General features: G+C 40.0%; 1 protein-coding gene across 1 annotated transcript; it reads left to right on the top strand.

The window, feature by feature from the left end:
* Positions 1-3,373: 3,373 nt before the first annotated feature.
* LOC142635804 (uncharacterized) lies at positions 3,374-4,159 on the top strand. Its single transcript, XM_075809888.1, has one exon. It carries the CDS (start codon positions 3,374-3,376, stop codon positions 4,157-4,159), a length of 786 nt encoding a protein of 261 aa, XP_075666003.1.
* Positions 4,160-14,860: the final 10,701 nt, after the last annotated feature.

Below are 14,860 nucleotides of genomic sequence, written 5' to 3'. Positions count from 1 at the left end.
GTGGGAAACCAAATATATATATATTATTCCATAAGATTCTCCTAGTCCATTATTATTTTGAACAACACATGAGATGCTTATTTAAATAGTATCATAATAACTTCCTAGGCTTGAAATATAGATGTTTCCATCATGATCAACTTCATATATATCTCAAACTTTTATTATGAGAGGCCATGCACTGTCAACTTCAAGTGGTGACTCTGCAAATACAAAAGAAAACATATATGAATTATTATGTTCTTATTCTCGTACGTTATACATGCCTTAAGCAGAAAAAGTATAAAGTTTGGTGATTTGGGCTTACAGATTAAATAGTTTTAACAGTAACATGGACTGATCCTGCATCAAGATTAGCTATTGTGGCAAAAGCATCTGCAGAGAGATTAATAATTGCTGCAGCACCTGGATTATGATCGACAATTATAACTGTGACGGCCTCACCTAAGCATGGTTTTGGGTCACCCTGGTTTGTAGCACCGGTGCATACGACCTTGAATGATTTCCCGCATACTGCTCCACCGTCCCATAAATCATCACTTACTCCAGCTACAAGGTTACCTTGGTCTTGATTTCCAAAGCATGCAGAGGCTGTCAATGGGATAATAAAATATTATTAAAGCAAATGTTAGAATTTTTACAATTTAGATTCTATAATATATATTTCATCAAAGTGTTAAGTTAATAGACAGTTTCTCAATTGATTTATTTTTTACTTCACGGGAAGAAAACCCATTTCAATCACTCTAATGTTGTAAGGAATGACCAAACTTAAACAAGAGAATTAATTTCAATTAAAATTCCAAAAATAAAAAAATAAACTTAGCAATTTCATGTAACGGTTATATCTATGTTCTTGAAGTTTGTGGCGACATGGATCAAAAAATCATTTGGGTAAAACTTATCACACTAGTATGTAATAAAAACTACCCCAAATCATTGTATTGACCATTTCAACAATGCTACGTACCATTGGCCTCTCCGTATACTTAATTGTAATATTTTCTTCATCAACCTAAATGAAATTCTATTGTTCGGAGGGGGGGGGGGGGGGGGGAACCACTATGAACTATAAAATTCCATGGGATGTACCAATTGACTAAAATTATTGCATATAAATATACTCACGAACATAAGGAGGATCATAGAAAGTGGCAAGCCCAGTAACAGTACATTCAACTGAGGTGAGACATATGGCTATGGTTACCATTAACAAATAACGAATAATTATACCCATACTTCTTCTTAGAAAAAACTTTGCACCAATATTATAGCACTTTTCAAGAAGTAGAGTTTCCTCCAATTTATAGCATGTTCCCCTCCCCCCTTTAAACTAGGTATGATTCAAATTTTCATTACTATTAGTTAATTATTGTCTTGGAGATTTATAGTTAGTGGTATATTGGACAAAATATATATGGTGTAGGATATGTACATATTTCATTCGATTAAAGAATTAAAAGATAAGAACTTTCTATAAATAAAAATAATTAAATGTAATTTGACATAGGTACAGGTATAGTGCATTACAACAAAAATTTAGGACTAAAAGAATTAATATATATATATATATATATATAAAGTTTTTATTTTAATTTATTTTAATAGCATATTTAGATTATCTTAATATAATTTTATAAGATGTTAGGAAAATCAACTTATTAATAAAAATTGATATATATTATTAGTAGATATCTTTTTTTCAAATTTTTAGTTTTTTTCTCAATCAAAATACTTAGCAAGTTAATGAAGGAGATGGTGTTTCATATATTTATTCATTTACTTACTTAGTCAAAAGAAAATATATGTATTTTCTCATATTATTATAATTTAAAATAATTTAATTTCTTAAGCAAAAAAAAATTCTTTATTTTTAAATCTATATACCACATATTATATTTGGGAATAAAATCTAACCATTCAAATTATATAGAAAAATATTACCAGATTATTTATTAGAAAAAAAAACTTACAAGAACAAAAAAGGAATTTAAGATTATAATAAAAATATAAAATATTGATGATTAATGTAAATAGTAAAATCTGACTTAGAAATGTTGATTTTGATAATTTTAATGTTGTATATAGTGATACACAATAAAATAAAATAAAATTATGTTGATAATGAGTATTGAGCCTCAACCTAATTGAAATATCTTTGTGTGTATGTATAATATGGAAAATGTCTAATAAATGTTCTAATTGTTTTCAGACTATTTTTTTTATTTATAAATATGCAAACATATATGTGAGGACCCGAGGACCTGAGAACCCTAGGACCCGAAGAAAGGAGGGCCAACATTTAGTATGCAAGATGAGGTCTCTCCGGGTGTGCCCGAAGATGAAGTGGCGTGGACGATAACTACATAAAGGACGTGTTACAAATATTTGGGTGTAGTAGGCTGAGTTGGAAGGTTGCATTAAATGCTCGGCAACAATCATTCTGGCCGCATTAATCAGCAAGCATCACCTCTATCCGTCGCATTAATGTGGACATGACCTAAACAGTGTGGAACGCAAAGTAGAATCTTGCTCCATTGCCGACGGACAAGTGTCATGGGGAAGGGACCGCAGATTGCAAGGTGTAAGGCTACGATGAAAGCAGAAAACAATATAAATAGGAATCAAAAGACTACGAAAAGAGGACTTTTGTTGTTGAACCCTCTCTACCAAATTTATTGTATAAGGATCTTTGATCAATAAACGAAGAAGAGGAAGTTAAACAAGTTTGTGAATTCTCAGGTCCTTACAATTGGCGCCGTCTGTGGGAACAACAACGGAGTATAGGAATAGATGGCTGAAACGTACCTAGAAGGGGAGGAATCAGTAAGTTAACGAAGCAGGGATGTAGCGGTAAGTCTTCAGCGCGACAAAGGGAAGGGACATACCTCAGAGGTAATGAGAGCACATGATGGCGGTCAGGGGGCTGAGCGACAATCACTGACTGAGGAACACATGTCTCATGACGAGGTATTGCAACAGATGCAATCTGAAATAGCTTATCTACGCAAGTACATGGATAGTAGGAAGCGGATGCGTAAAAGTACTGCTAGCTCTTCCAGTGACAGTTCGGGAGTAAACCTCAGAGGAAGGGTTCCTCCAGTACTCGAACCTACTCGGAGTGGTACCCGTGGCGGTGTGTCTTCGGACGTTAGGGCAAAACAGCAGAAGGAGATTAGGATGCCAGATATAGATGGGATATATCGTGATGACGAGAGTGATGCAATGGGTAAACCTGAGGCAAATTTCCAAATCCCCTTTTGCGGCAAGGATAAATAGGGCAAAGCTACCTCGTAGGTTTTCACAGCCCATCTTTTTAATGTATAACGGGAGGACTGACCCTGTAGAGCATGTTAGTCATTTTAGTCAGAAGATGGCCGTTTATTCGAATAATGAGGCATTGATGTGCAGAGTTTTTCCCTCCAGTTTGGGGGCCGTGGCTATGAGGTGGTTTGATGCCTTAGCAGAAGGTTCTCTGAGATCTTTTGAGGAGTTGACTAGGGCATTTGGAGCAAGGTTCATAACTTGTACTAGGATTCCAAAACCCTTGGATACTCTATTGTCTATGACTATGAGGGAAGGGGAAACACTTAAAACTTATTCTGACCGATATTGGGAAACGTATAATGAAATTGATGGGGATGTGGAAGATGTAGCCGTGAGGACTTTCAAGGTGGGTCTTCCCGCGGAGCATGGGTTAAGGAGGTCTTTGACAATGAAGGCCGCGATAGATATGCGTCAACTCATGGACCGGATAGATAAGTATAAACGGGTGGAAGAAGATCAAATGCAGAGCAAAGCGAAAATGAAGGGGTACCTGGAGAAAAAGGATCTTCGGGTAGCAGGGTTTCAAGGTAGTCGGCCTAGACGAGACTTTCCAAGCTATCCGAGGACCGCCGAGTCTCCTTTAGTTAACTCATTATTTAAGGAACCCGTGCATCACATACTGGAGAAAATTCGGCATGAGCCATATTTTAGGCCACCTAACAAGATGAGTGGAGATGCATCTACGAGAAATCAAAACCTCCACTGCCATTACCACCAGGATAAGGGACACACTACGGAGGATTGCCGGACGTTGCGCGATCATCTGAATCACTTGATTAAGGCTGGAAAGATCAATCACTTATTGGTTAATCCGGACGAGAAGAGAGGCTAGCAAGGCACTCGGAAATATTGGGGTCAGGCCCCTCAACCATCTCTGGGTACTATTAACGTCATCTTGGCCCAGCCGAGAGGAGAATGGGGGCAACCTTCTCGGGTCATGACCGTTCAAAACAAGTGTGGGAATGAGGGCATAGAGGAGAGTCATCAAGCAAGTAAAAGAATGAGGTCCTCGGCGACGCCCACATTGGGATTTTCTGATAAGGATAAAGAAGGCACGTTTCAACCTCACGATGACGCCCTGGTTGTTACTATGCGTATTGGGGGATACGATGTGAAACGGGTCTTGGTGGACGATGGAAGTGGTGCCGAGATTATGTATCCGGACCTATTCAATGGGTTAAAGTTGAAACAAGAAGATTTGGAAAAGTACGACCATCCGTTGGTCAGTTTTGATGGAAACCAGGTGATACCGCGGGGAATGATTAGGCTGCCTGTGCAGGTGGAGGGTTCTGAAGTGCAGGTAAACTTCATAGTTGTTATGGCATACTCTCCTTACACGGCCATTTTGGCTAGACCTTGGTTGCATGCAATGGAGGCAGTTTCATCTACTTTACATGTAATGGTGAAGTACCCTGTGCGAGGAAGCGTGGGAATATTACATGGCAGTCAAATGGTAGCCAGGAAATGTTTAACATCTGCCACTATCCGAATAGGCCGAGGATCGTTGGAAGGGGAATATCTTGAGACATCATAGCAATTAAAGGAGACTGTTCCGGAAGTCGGCCTAGATGAGGATGAAGGCTCTGCTGAGCAACTAACCAAGATAGTTATTGGGGTAGATGAAGAAAAATATTTTCAGGTCGGATCTAAGTTGCCGGTACGGGAAAGAGAAGAATTGGTCCAATTCTTGCGGGATAATATTGATGTTTTTGCATGGACGACTTATGACGTACCAGGAGTTAATCCAGAAGTTATCTGCCATCATTTGAATATTAACCCCCATGCGACGCCTAGACAACAGCCTCCTCGGCGAGCATCTCAAGAGCACGCCGAAGCAGTTAAGGAGGAAGCTAGTAAGCTAAAGCAAGCCGGGGTGATCAAGGAGATCTTCTATCCTGAATGGCTGGCCAATACTGTCATGGTAAAAAAGAAGAATGGAAAATGGAGAGTTTGTGTTGACTTTACAGATTTGAATAAGGCATGCCCCAAGGATCCTTTCCCTATACCCAGAATTGATCAACTGGTGGATGCAACTGTGGGGCACCCCCGAATGAGCTTCTTGGACGCATTCCAAGGGTATCATCAAATCCCTTTGTCATTGAATGATCAGGAGAAAACAGCTTTTCGTGCCCCTAATGGCAACTACCATTACCAAGTGATGCCCTTTGGCTTAAAGAATGCAGGGTCCACTTATCAACGAATGGTGACCAGAATGTTTGATGCACAATTGGGGCGTAATATAGAAGCGTATATCGATGACATGGTTATTAAAAGTAAGAGAACAGAAGACCATTTGACAGATTTGCAGGAGACCTTCTCGGTGTTAAGGAAGTATAAATTACGCTTGAATGCATCAAAGTGTTCCTTTGGAGTGGGATCGGGAAAGTTTTTAGGGTACATGATTACTCATCGGGGAATTGAAGTTAATCCTGATCAAATTAAGGCTGTCTTAGGCTTGCATCCCCCTCAGGATCTGAAAGAGGTGCAGAAGTTAGCGGATATGATTGTAGCCTTGAATAGGTTTATATCCCGGTCCGCAGACAGGTGCCGCCCATTTTATCGCCTTTTGCACAAATGGAAAGATTTCTAGTGGACTAGCGAATGCGACTTGGCCTTTGAAGACTTAAAACAATACCTGTCCAGACCACCGATATTATTAACGCCCGAGAAGGAAGAAGTGTTATATGCTTACCTAGCTGTCACGAATTACTCTGTAAGTCTTGTCTTAGTACGGAATGATGATAGGGTCCAGAAATCGATATATTATGTCAGCAAGTCTTTACAGGAAGTAGAACAGCGGTATCTACTTTTGGAAAAAGCGCTTCTAGCCATGGTGCATGCGACAAGAAAATTGCCACATTACTTCCAAGCTCACACCGTAGTAATACTCACACAATTGCCTTTGCAGGCTATCGTGAGGAAGTCGGATTACACGGGTCGGGTAGCAAAGTGGGGAACCAAACTGGGAGCTTATGACATCAAGTATATGCCTCGGATAGCTATCAAAGGGCAAATCCTTGCCGACTTCGTGGCCGAGTTCACGGAATGTCAGGGTAACCACGGAGGTACCATGATGACAATAATGTCCATTGGGCTGGAAAAAGTCACTCCCTGGGAAGTCTACACAGATGGGGCGTCAAATCGAAAGGGAGCCGGGATTGGAGTCGTGCTAATATCTCCTGAAAAGCTAGTCATTGAAAAGTCATTGAGGTTGGGATTCTCAGCCACTAACAATGAGGCCGAGTACGAGGCTCTCTTAGTGGGTGCCCAAATGGTTAATCACTTGGGAGGAAAGGTAGTGAGAATGTATTGTGATTCCCGATTGGTAGTAGGGCAAGTAAATGGGGAGTTTGAGGCAAAAGATGAGCGAATGAAAAGCTATCTCAGACGAGTTCAAGGGGTGTTGGGTTTGTTTGAAAGTTTCAAGGTACAACAAGTTCCAAGGGGACACAATTCTCATGCTGACTCATTAGCAATGCTAGCCACTTCACTGGGTTCAAAGTTACCACGTATGGTCATGGTAGAGGATTTACTGTCCTCTAGCTTGACCAACATCTCGGCAGTACGGATTCACAGCGTTAATGTTGGTCCAAGTTGGATGGACCCAATTGTAACTTTCTTGCAGCACGGAACACTACCTGAAGATAGAACAGTGGCCGAGAAGGTACGAAGAAGCGCTCCCCGTTACTGGCTATCAGAGGAGCAAAAACTCTATAGACGTTCCTACACAGGGCCGTACCTGCTTTGCGTACATCCTGAAGCCGTGGAACCGTTGCTGGAGGAATTGCATGAAGGTGTGTGTGGGAGTCATACTGGAGGAAGATCAGTAGCTCATAGAGCCATGACCCAAGGGTATTGGTGGCCGAGCATGCAGAGAACCTCTCAAGATTATGCCAAGAAATGTGATCAATGTCAAAGGTTTGCACCTAGCATACATCAACCTGGAGGTAACTTAAACCCATTATCCAGCCCATGGCCCTTCGCTAAGTGGGGTTTAGATATCGTCGGACCTTTTCCTCGAGCACCAGGCAATAGGAGATGGCTCATTGTCGGCACAGATTACTTCATGAAATGGGTGGAGGCCGAGCCATTAGCCAATATTAGGGATGTGGATGTGAAGAAGTTTATCTGGAAAAATATTATAATTCGCTTTGGAGTCCCTTATACTTTGATTTCTGATAATGGGCTTCAATTTGATAGTAAGGCTTTCCGGCGATACTGCGCAGAAATGGGAATAAGAAATGGATATTCAACACCATCCTATCCTCAAGGGAATGGTCAGGCCGAAGCGACAAATAAAGTTATCTTGGCAGGATTGAAGAAACGGTTGGATGATGCTAAAGGAGGCTGGGTAGAAGAATTGCCTCATGTATTATGGGCTTATCGCACTACGCCTCGAAGATCAACATGCGAGACTCCCTTTTCAATGACGTACGGAATGGAAGCTATAATACCATTAGAATCGGGCTTTCCCACCCTGAAGTCTGACCAGTACGATAAAGCGAGCAATCATGAGAGGATGTATGATTGTTTGAATACTATTAAGGAAAGGAGAGAGGTAGCCAATGTGAAAATGGGCAGTTATCAGCAAAAGCTCAAGCAGACGTACGACAAGGGAGTTAGATCCAGACCTCTAGTACCAGGTGATTTGGTGCTAAGAAAGGTGGTGGGGGTAGCAAAAAATCCTGCTTGGGGAAAGTTGGGTCCTAATTGGGAGGGGCCGTATAAAATTACCTCATTAGTAGGAATAGGGGCTTCTCGTCTAGAAGATTTGGATGGAAGGGTGATTCCTCGCCCTTGGAATGTAAATAATTTAAGACGTTATTATTATTAAGAAAAGAATTTCCTTTTGTGCGTGGTTTCCATTCGTATCAATTCTGCATCATTTGCAAACATTCAAGTGTTAAACTGACCTTAGTTCTTGTTCGGCTCCTCGGGCCACAAGTCTAAGAGAAATTAATCACTTTTGCAAGTGTTAAACTGACCTTAGTTCTTGTTCGGCTCCTCGGGCCACAGGTCTAAGAGAAATTAGTCACTTGTAAACATTCAAGTGTTAAACTGACCTTAGTTCTTGTTCGGCTCCTCGGGCCACAAGTCTAAGAGAAATTAATCACTTGCAAACATTCAAGTGTTAAACTGACCTTAGTTCTTGTTCGGCTCCTCGGGCCACAAGTCTAAGAGAAATTAGTCACTTGCAAACATTCAAGTGTTAAACTGACCTTAGTTCTTGTTCGGCTCCTCGGGCCACAAGTCTAAGAGAAATTAGTCACTTGCAAACATTCAAGTGTTAAACTGACCTTAGTTCTTGTTAGGCTCCTCGGGCCACAAATCTAAGAGTAACTAGTCACTGGCAAAAACACAATCATTAGGCTGACCTTAGTTCCTACTCGGCTCCATGGGCCACCAGTCTAGGAGAAGTTAACCACTGGCAAAATGTAAGTGCTAAATTGATTTCTGTTCTTCTTTGGTTCCTCGGACCATAACCCAAGAGTTGTAAATCTAACAAGATCATGGCTAAGGAATCTCAAATATCTAAAGCACTAACATAAAACAAATCATCAAGCCTTGTCGCTCAGTAGCATATTGAATCTCAAACCTTCCTTTTCAAACGTCAAAAAAGGTCAAGTGGTGAAATTATGGTGCTCAGGTTAAACTTTTCGTGTTTCTTAAAATCACAAGTATAATGAACAACTTTGTAGTGAGGTTATGATTGTTAGTCTAAGTGAGCTTCTATCTGGATAAGCCTTTTGTGTTTCTTAAGGACACAAGTATAACGAACCACTTCGTAGTAATATTGTGATTGTTAATTCAAGTAAGCTTTTATCTGGATGCATACACAATGACAAATAAATGGCAGCAAGACTTATATATGAAACATAAGAAAAGAGCTAAATATTAATTTCTTAACAAATATTTGTTACAAAACTGGGGCAATCATATGGCCCCTTACATCCGTAAAAAAATAAATAAATAAATAAATAAATAAATAAACTACGAAAGGACTAAGCAACAGGTTGCTTGTCTTTTCTTTTCTCTGGGTCTTTTTCTTTTTTCTTCTTTTTTGGCTCTTCAGCCAATTCACCCTCCGTTACTTCGTCCACGGGCTGAGCTGGGGGAGAAGGGTCCTTTGTGACTGGGGCATCAGAGGGGACAGAAGCAGGGGTGGGCACTTCAGGATCATTTGTCGGCGTTGGAGGAGTAGGGGCTAAGCGCAAAGCTGGGGGGTAATAAATGTTGTCGGGAATACGGAGTTCTGCGTCAGCATCTACTCCCGCAGCGTCCAAAGCGCGGCCCCACACCTCCGAACAGAATGCTCTGGCGACCCCTCTAAGTTGGGCAGTTAAGCTGTCAGAGGCTTTTTTCATCCCAGCATCATACGCTGCCTGCTCGGCAGCAGCCTGCTCCTGCTCCTTCTTGGCCAGCAGTTCTTTCGTTTGTTTGAGCTCGACAACAGTGAGGGCGAACCTGCTTTGAGCCTGTTTCTGGGCCTCAAGAGCAAGATTTGCTTGCGACTCATAGCTTTTCAAGGCCGACTCAGCATTCTTGTGAGCTTTTTCTACCTCAGACAAGTGAGTGAGGGTCTCTTTTAAGTTCAGTTCGGCTTCTTTTTGTGCCTTTATTGCCGCCTCAGCATTCTGATCAGCTTTTCGGGCAAGATCCAGTGAATGATCTACCCACTCCTCAGCCATGAATGAAGCCTGGACCGCCTATGATATATTTAAGTTAATAAGGTTAGTCATAATAGGTAGTTAAACTCATATATGGCGCGGCCCCACACCTCCGAACAGAACGCTCTGGCGACCCCTCTAAGTTGGGCAGTTAAGCTGTCAGAGGCTTTTTTCATCCCAGCATCATACGCTGCCTGCTCGGCAGCAGCCTGCTCCTGCTCCTTCTTGGCCAGCAGTTCTTTCGTTTGTTTGAGCTCGACAACAGTGAGGGCGAGCCTGCTTTGAGCCTGTTTCTGGGCCTCAAGAGCAAGATTTGCTTGCGACTCATAGCTTTTCAGGGCCGACTCAGCATTCTTGTGAGCTTTTTCTACCTCAGACAAGTGAGTGAGGGTCTCTTTTAAGTTCAGTTCGGCTTCTTTTTGTGCCTTTATTGCCGCCTCAACATTCTGATCAGCTTTTCGGGCAAGATCCAGTGAATGATCTACCCACTCCTCAGCCATGAATGAAGCCTGGACCGCCTATGATATATTTAAGTTAATAAGGTTAGTCAAAAAACTTCGAAAGTACCTTGGCTAAATCCTGCTTCAAAGACAAGAAAACTTCCCTCTTGCAGAAGGACCGCAATTCTGCCATGTCTTCGGGAAGGCATAGAGCCTTCTCTAGACACTCGGCCACCAGGCTCGAGCTTCCCTTCTTCGGATCCCGCAGATTGGCGTCATCCAAAACAGGGCTGCCCGAGCTGAGGGTGAAGTTAGGCCGCCAGGTTGATGCTTTCCTTATAGATTCACCACTGGGGTCTTTCGAAGAACCAGTGGGAGCAATTTTCTTGGAAAGGGCCTTTGCAGCCCTGGTATCTTTAACAGAGGAGTCGAGGTTTTCCCCTTCTTCGATGTTTATAACATGTTTGCTACTCTGACCCCTCTTGCGTTTTTTATCTGTCGCCTCCGAGGGAGGTGCCTGAGTAACAGCTGGAGTAACGGGACGAGGAGGAACCGGCACCGCTAGCGAAGAGCCGCCTGCATGTGCCTGTAATAGGGCCAGCAGGTCGGGCTCTTTTTCTTGAAAACCCATCTGGCTGCTTGACGGTTGGGAGCTAGAGGGAGCGTCTGGGCAGTAGAACACCTCAAAGTCTTTCTCTGTCACCTCGGGAGGAGGGAGCTCGGGCGTGGCAGCTCTTTCCTCAGCGACAGGAGTAGCAGCTTGCTCCAAAGGAGGATAGATTAGTTGGGCGGCAAGTGGGGCAGGAAGTTGTGCGTCCTGAATTCCTGCAGGGGGAGGTACGGCTAATAAGAATCCCAGAGCAGCAACGTCAATTTGAGCTAGCCTTAGATCTCTTGCTCTTATTACGTTCTTCGGACTTTGAAAACGTTTAGTAGAAGGAGTGTATCCGAGAATAATGTGGGCTGCTCGGAGCTGTCCGTCCCTATGTACGAATACCTCCGACTGAAGAATCCTGTTCAAATCGGCACGGTTCATGGCAGACAAATTCGGGGCGGTATGGTAATCGTCTGCAGTAATAAATGAAGGCATTAGAAAAAATATGTAGTGTGGTGTAAAACACAGAAAAGAATATGGTTAATCCTAAGTGCTAGGTTAGTCCTCGGGAACCCTACCTGGTACCCCTTCTCGGGTAGGGCAATGCAATCCGTCATGCCAATTTCCCGAGATGACGAGATAATCTTCATCCATCCCTTTGCTTGAATCGGGTAAACAGGAAATCAGCCTAACAGAAGGGATCCTACATTTCATATAGTATTTAGTCCTGTCCCCCTTTTGGCAGTTATATACCCAATTTACATCCTGCCAGGTCAGATTGGTTCCCAGTTTTCGATTAAGGGCATCTGTGCATCCTAAGATTCTAAGGACATTTGGGGAGCATTGCGAAGGGGTAAGCCTATAATTTATTAGAAAATCCCTAGTTACTCTACCCATAGGAATTTCCATACCCCCCTCGATAAATGCAATCATCGGAATCAAAATGGATTCAGGTGGCCGAGACACCAGGGGAATATCTTCTTCCTCACAATACGTAATATCTACGTCATTGGGGATCCGATATCGGTCCTTAAAAGCGGCCTTCGCCTCATCTGTATTCACTAACTTAGCGTATCTACCCATTAGCCCCCGCTACAAGAGGAGAAAAGCAAGCAAGAAGAGAAAAACGAAAGAAAAATGAACACACCTCTGAAGATCGCTTAAGGATGGTCCTCGGGAGCTCACTTTTCTTTCAATCCTTCGAAATGTCAAAATGAGCTTTATCCAGCGTAAGAAGTTGCTTTTATAGGGGTGGGGGAAGTGGAAGTAATGAGGTAAAAGAATAAGAGCGGTAACTTTCCTGCTCATAATTAAGAACAAAATCTGAGCCATACATTTCTCATCCAACTGTAGAACGTGCGCGGGAAAAGAAGCGTCAGACACCATAAATGCCTCATCGTGGGATACGAGGCGCCAGACGCGGATCATGGGGCAGTGAAGAGACGTCTATACGTGTGAAAACATAAGAAGGGTAAGAAGCGTGTATGAGAAGTTAAAACTTGGTTATTAATTCATGATTAATAACTCAAGTATTAAAGGGGCTGTTGTGAGGACCCGAGGACCTAAGAACCCTAGGACCCGAAGAAAGGAGGGCCAACATTTAGTATGCAAGATGAGGTCTCTCCGGGTGTGCCCGAAGATGAAGTGGCGTGGACGATAACTACATAAAGGACGTGTTACAAATATCTGGATGTAGTAGGCTGAGTTGGAAGGTTGCATTAAATGCTCGGCAACAACCATTCTGACCGCATTAATTAGCAAGCATCACCTCTATCCGTCGCATTAATGTGGACATGACCTGAACAGTGTGGAACGCAAAGTAGAATCTTGCTCCATTGTCGACGGACAAGTGTCATGGGGAAGGGACCGCAGATTGCAAGGTGTAAAGCTACGATGAAAGCAGAAAACAATATAAATAGGAATCAAGAGACTACGAAAAAGGGACTTTTGTTGTTGAACCCTCTCTACCAAATTTATTGTATAAGGATCTTTGATCAATAAACGAAGAAGAGGAAGTTAAACAAGTTTGTGAATTCTCAGGTCCTTACAATATATAATATACGGTATAATGCATTTATTTTTCAAACTATTTACTTGTTATTTTAAAAAAATTATTAACTATTTGCACCTTTTGTTTTTGTTTTAACAGGAGCTAACTATTTATTCTTTAAACTTGAAAATTTGTTAAATGGATTTATTAACCATATGATCGTTGGCAAGGTAACACCATTCTTATATTAAATTAAATGCGAATAGAAATTTGGCATTGTTTTTATAATCCTTGACTCGTTTCTATTTAATTTATATTAATTACTTTAAAAACCTTAGCAATGTTATAGCTCCGTATAACATTTGTAGGATCAATAAATAAAGACAAATATTTGAATTACATATATATATATATACACATATATGAGTTAGGTTCAAGTTACACCTGGTGTAACTCTAAGCAACATTACACCATCCAATAACTTGTTATTAAATTCATATTTTAAGAATCTCACTGTTGAATTACATGTTCCATATGTGCTTAACATGCATGCCAATTTACATATCAATTGGATATTATTTACCATGTAATCCATAAACTCATCTTTTATGAATTATTTTAAACTACAAAAGCTTGAATTCAAACAATTGATTGATAATATAACTATTAATCTTTAATCACCGTAAAATTTTGCATGCATAGAGAGTATATGAATATAATGTAATCCAATGGTAGATTTGTCAAAATTCACATCTAATAATAAGTTATTAAATGCTGTAATATCGCTTAAAGTTACATCAAATGTAACTTGAACCCAACTCTATATGTATATAGACAAAATTTAGTTACAAAATTAACTATAACCTAAGGCTACAACTTTCTTTTAAAAAAATTAACATTACTACATATTTTTGAAATCTAAATGTTGAATTGCATGTTCTTTAAGCTTTTAGTACACATGTCAAATTTTATACCAGTAAAATATTATTTACTATATGATGTATAAGCTTATATTTTATGTATAATTTTAAACTACAAATATTTTCAATTTAAACAATTTATTGATGACATGGTTATTGACCTTTAATTTTCTAAAAATTTTGCAAACATGGAGAATATAAGAAGAAAATGTAATTTAATGGTTGATTTGTCAAAATTTACCTCTAATAAAAAGATATTGAGTATGTTGTAACCTTAAATTACAATCAATTTTGTAATTAAATTTTGTCCTATATATATTACAAGTCAGTATCTTAACAATGCATGATTGTAATATTCATATAACATTTTCATAACAATTTCACAACAAGACTTAAGTGCCAAGTTTTTATTGATTCTTATTTAAGCTAAATATTAACATCACTGTTTTTATCTACTATTAACAAATTGCCATCTAGATTTTGTTTTGAAATTTTTGTGAAAATATTGTGCACATAGTTTTACATATTCCTTATGTTTTTTTATTTTGAATTATATTTTTTCTAAATACGAAATTTGGTAATTGTGATAGTTATTAATTGAAATTTATTATAATTGATTTGGATTTATCACAATTTTTTTTCTTTGAAATATGCCGTGATTCTGACAGGGTGTTTAAATTAGAATATTATGATATCAACAAAAAGTCATAGGTTTTCAGTTTTATATATGATACATATTTGATTAATAAATAAATAAAAGTAAATTAGGGAATTCGTAGAAAATAGCATACATAATTTAATTAGAATTTTTTTAGACAAAATCAAACCTAATTTAATTCAGATTTGTTTGGTTTTCAAAAAACAACTGAATCACTTTTTATTTAATTATATAGTTCAACACTATTTGTAACTCTGAAAAA

The sequence above is a fragment of the Castanea sativa genome, chromosome 1 (genome assembly GCF_040712315.1).
Source record: "Castanea sativa cultivar Marrone di Chiusa Pesio chromosome 1, ASM4071231v1".
NCBI classification, from domain to species: Eukaryota; Viridiplantae; Streptophyta; class Magnoliopsida; order Fagales; family Fagaceae; genus Castanea; species Castanea sativa.
Note: the sequence above shows the minus strand (reverse complement) of the source record. Positions and strands in the feature narration are given on the sequence as shown.

What these genes read in the sequence shown, in the direction of transcription:
- LOC142635804 (XM_075809888.1), top strand. Translation starts at nt 3,374, where the DNA reads ATGGCCGTTTATTCGAATAATGAGGCATTGATGTGCAGAGTTTTTCCC.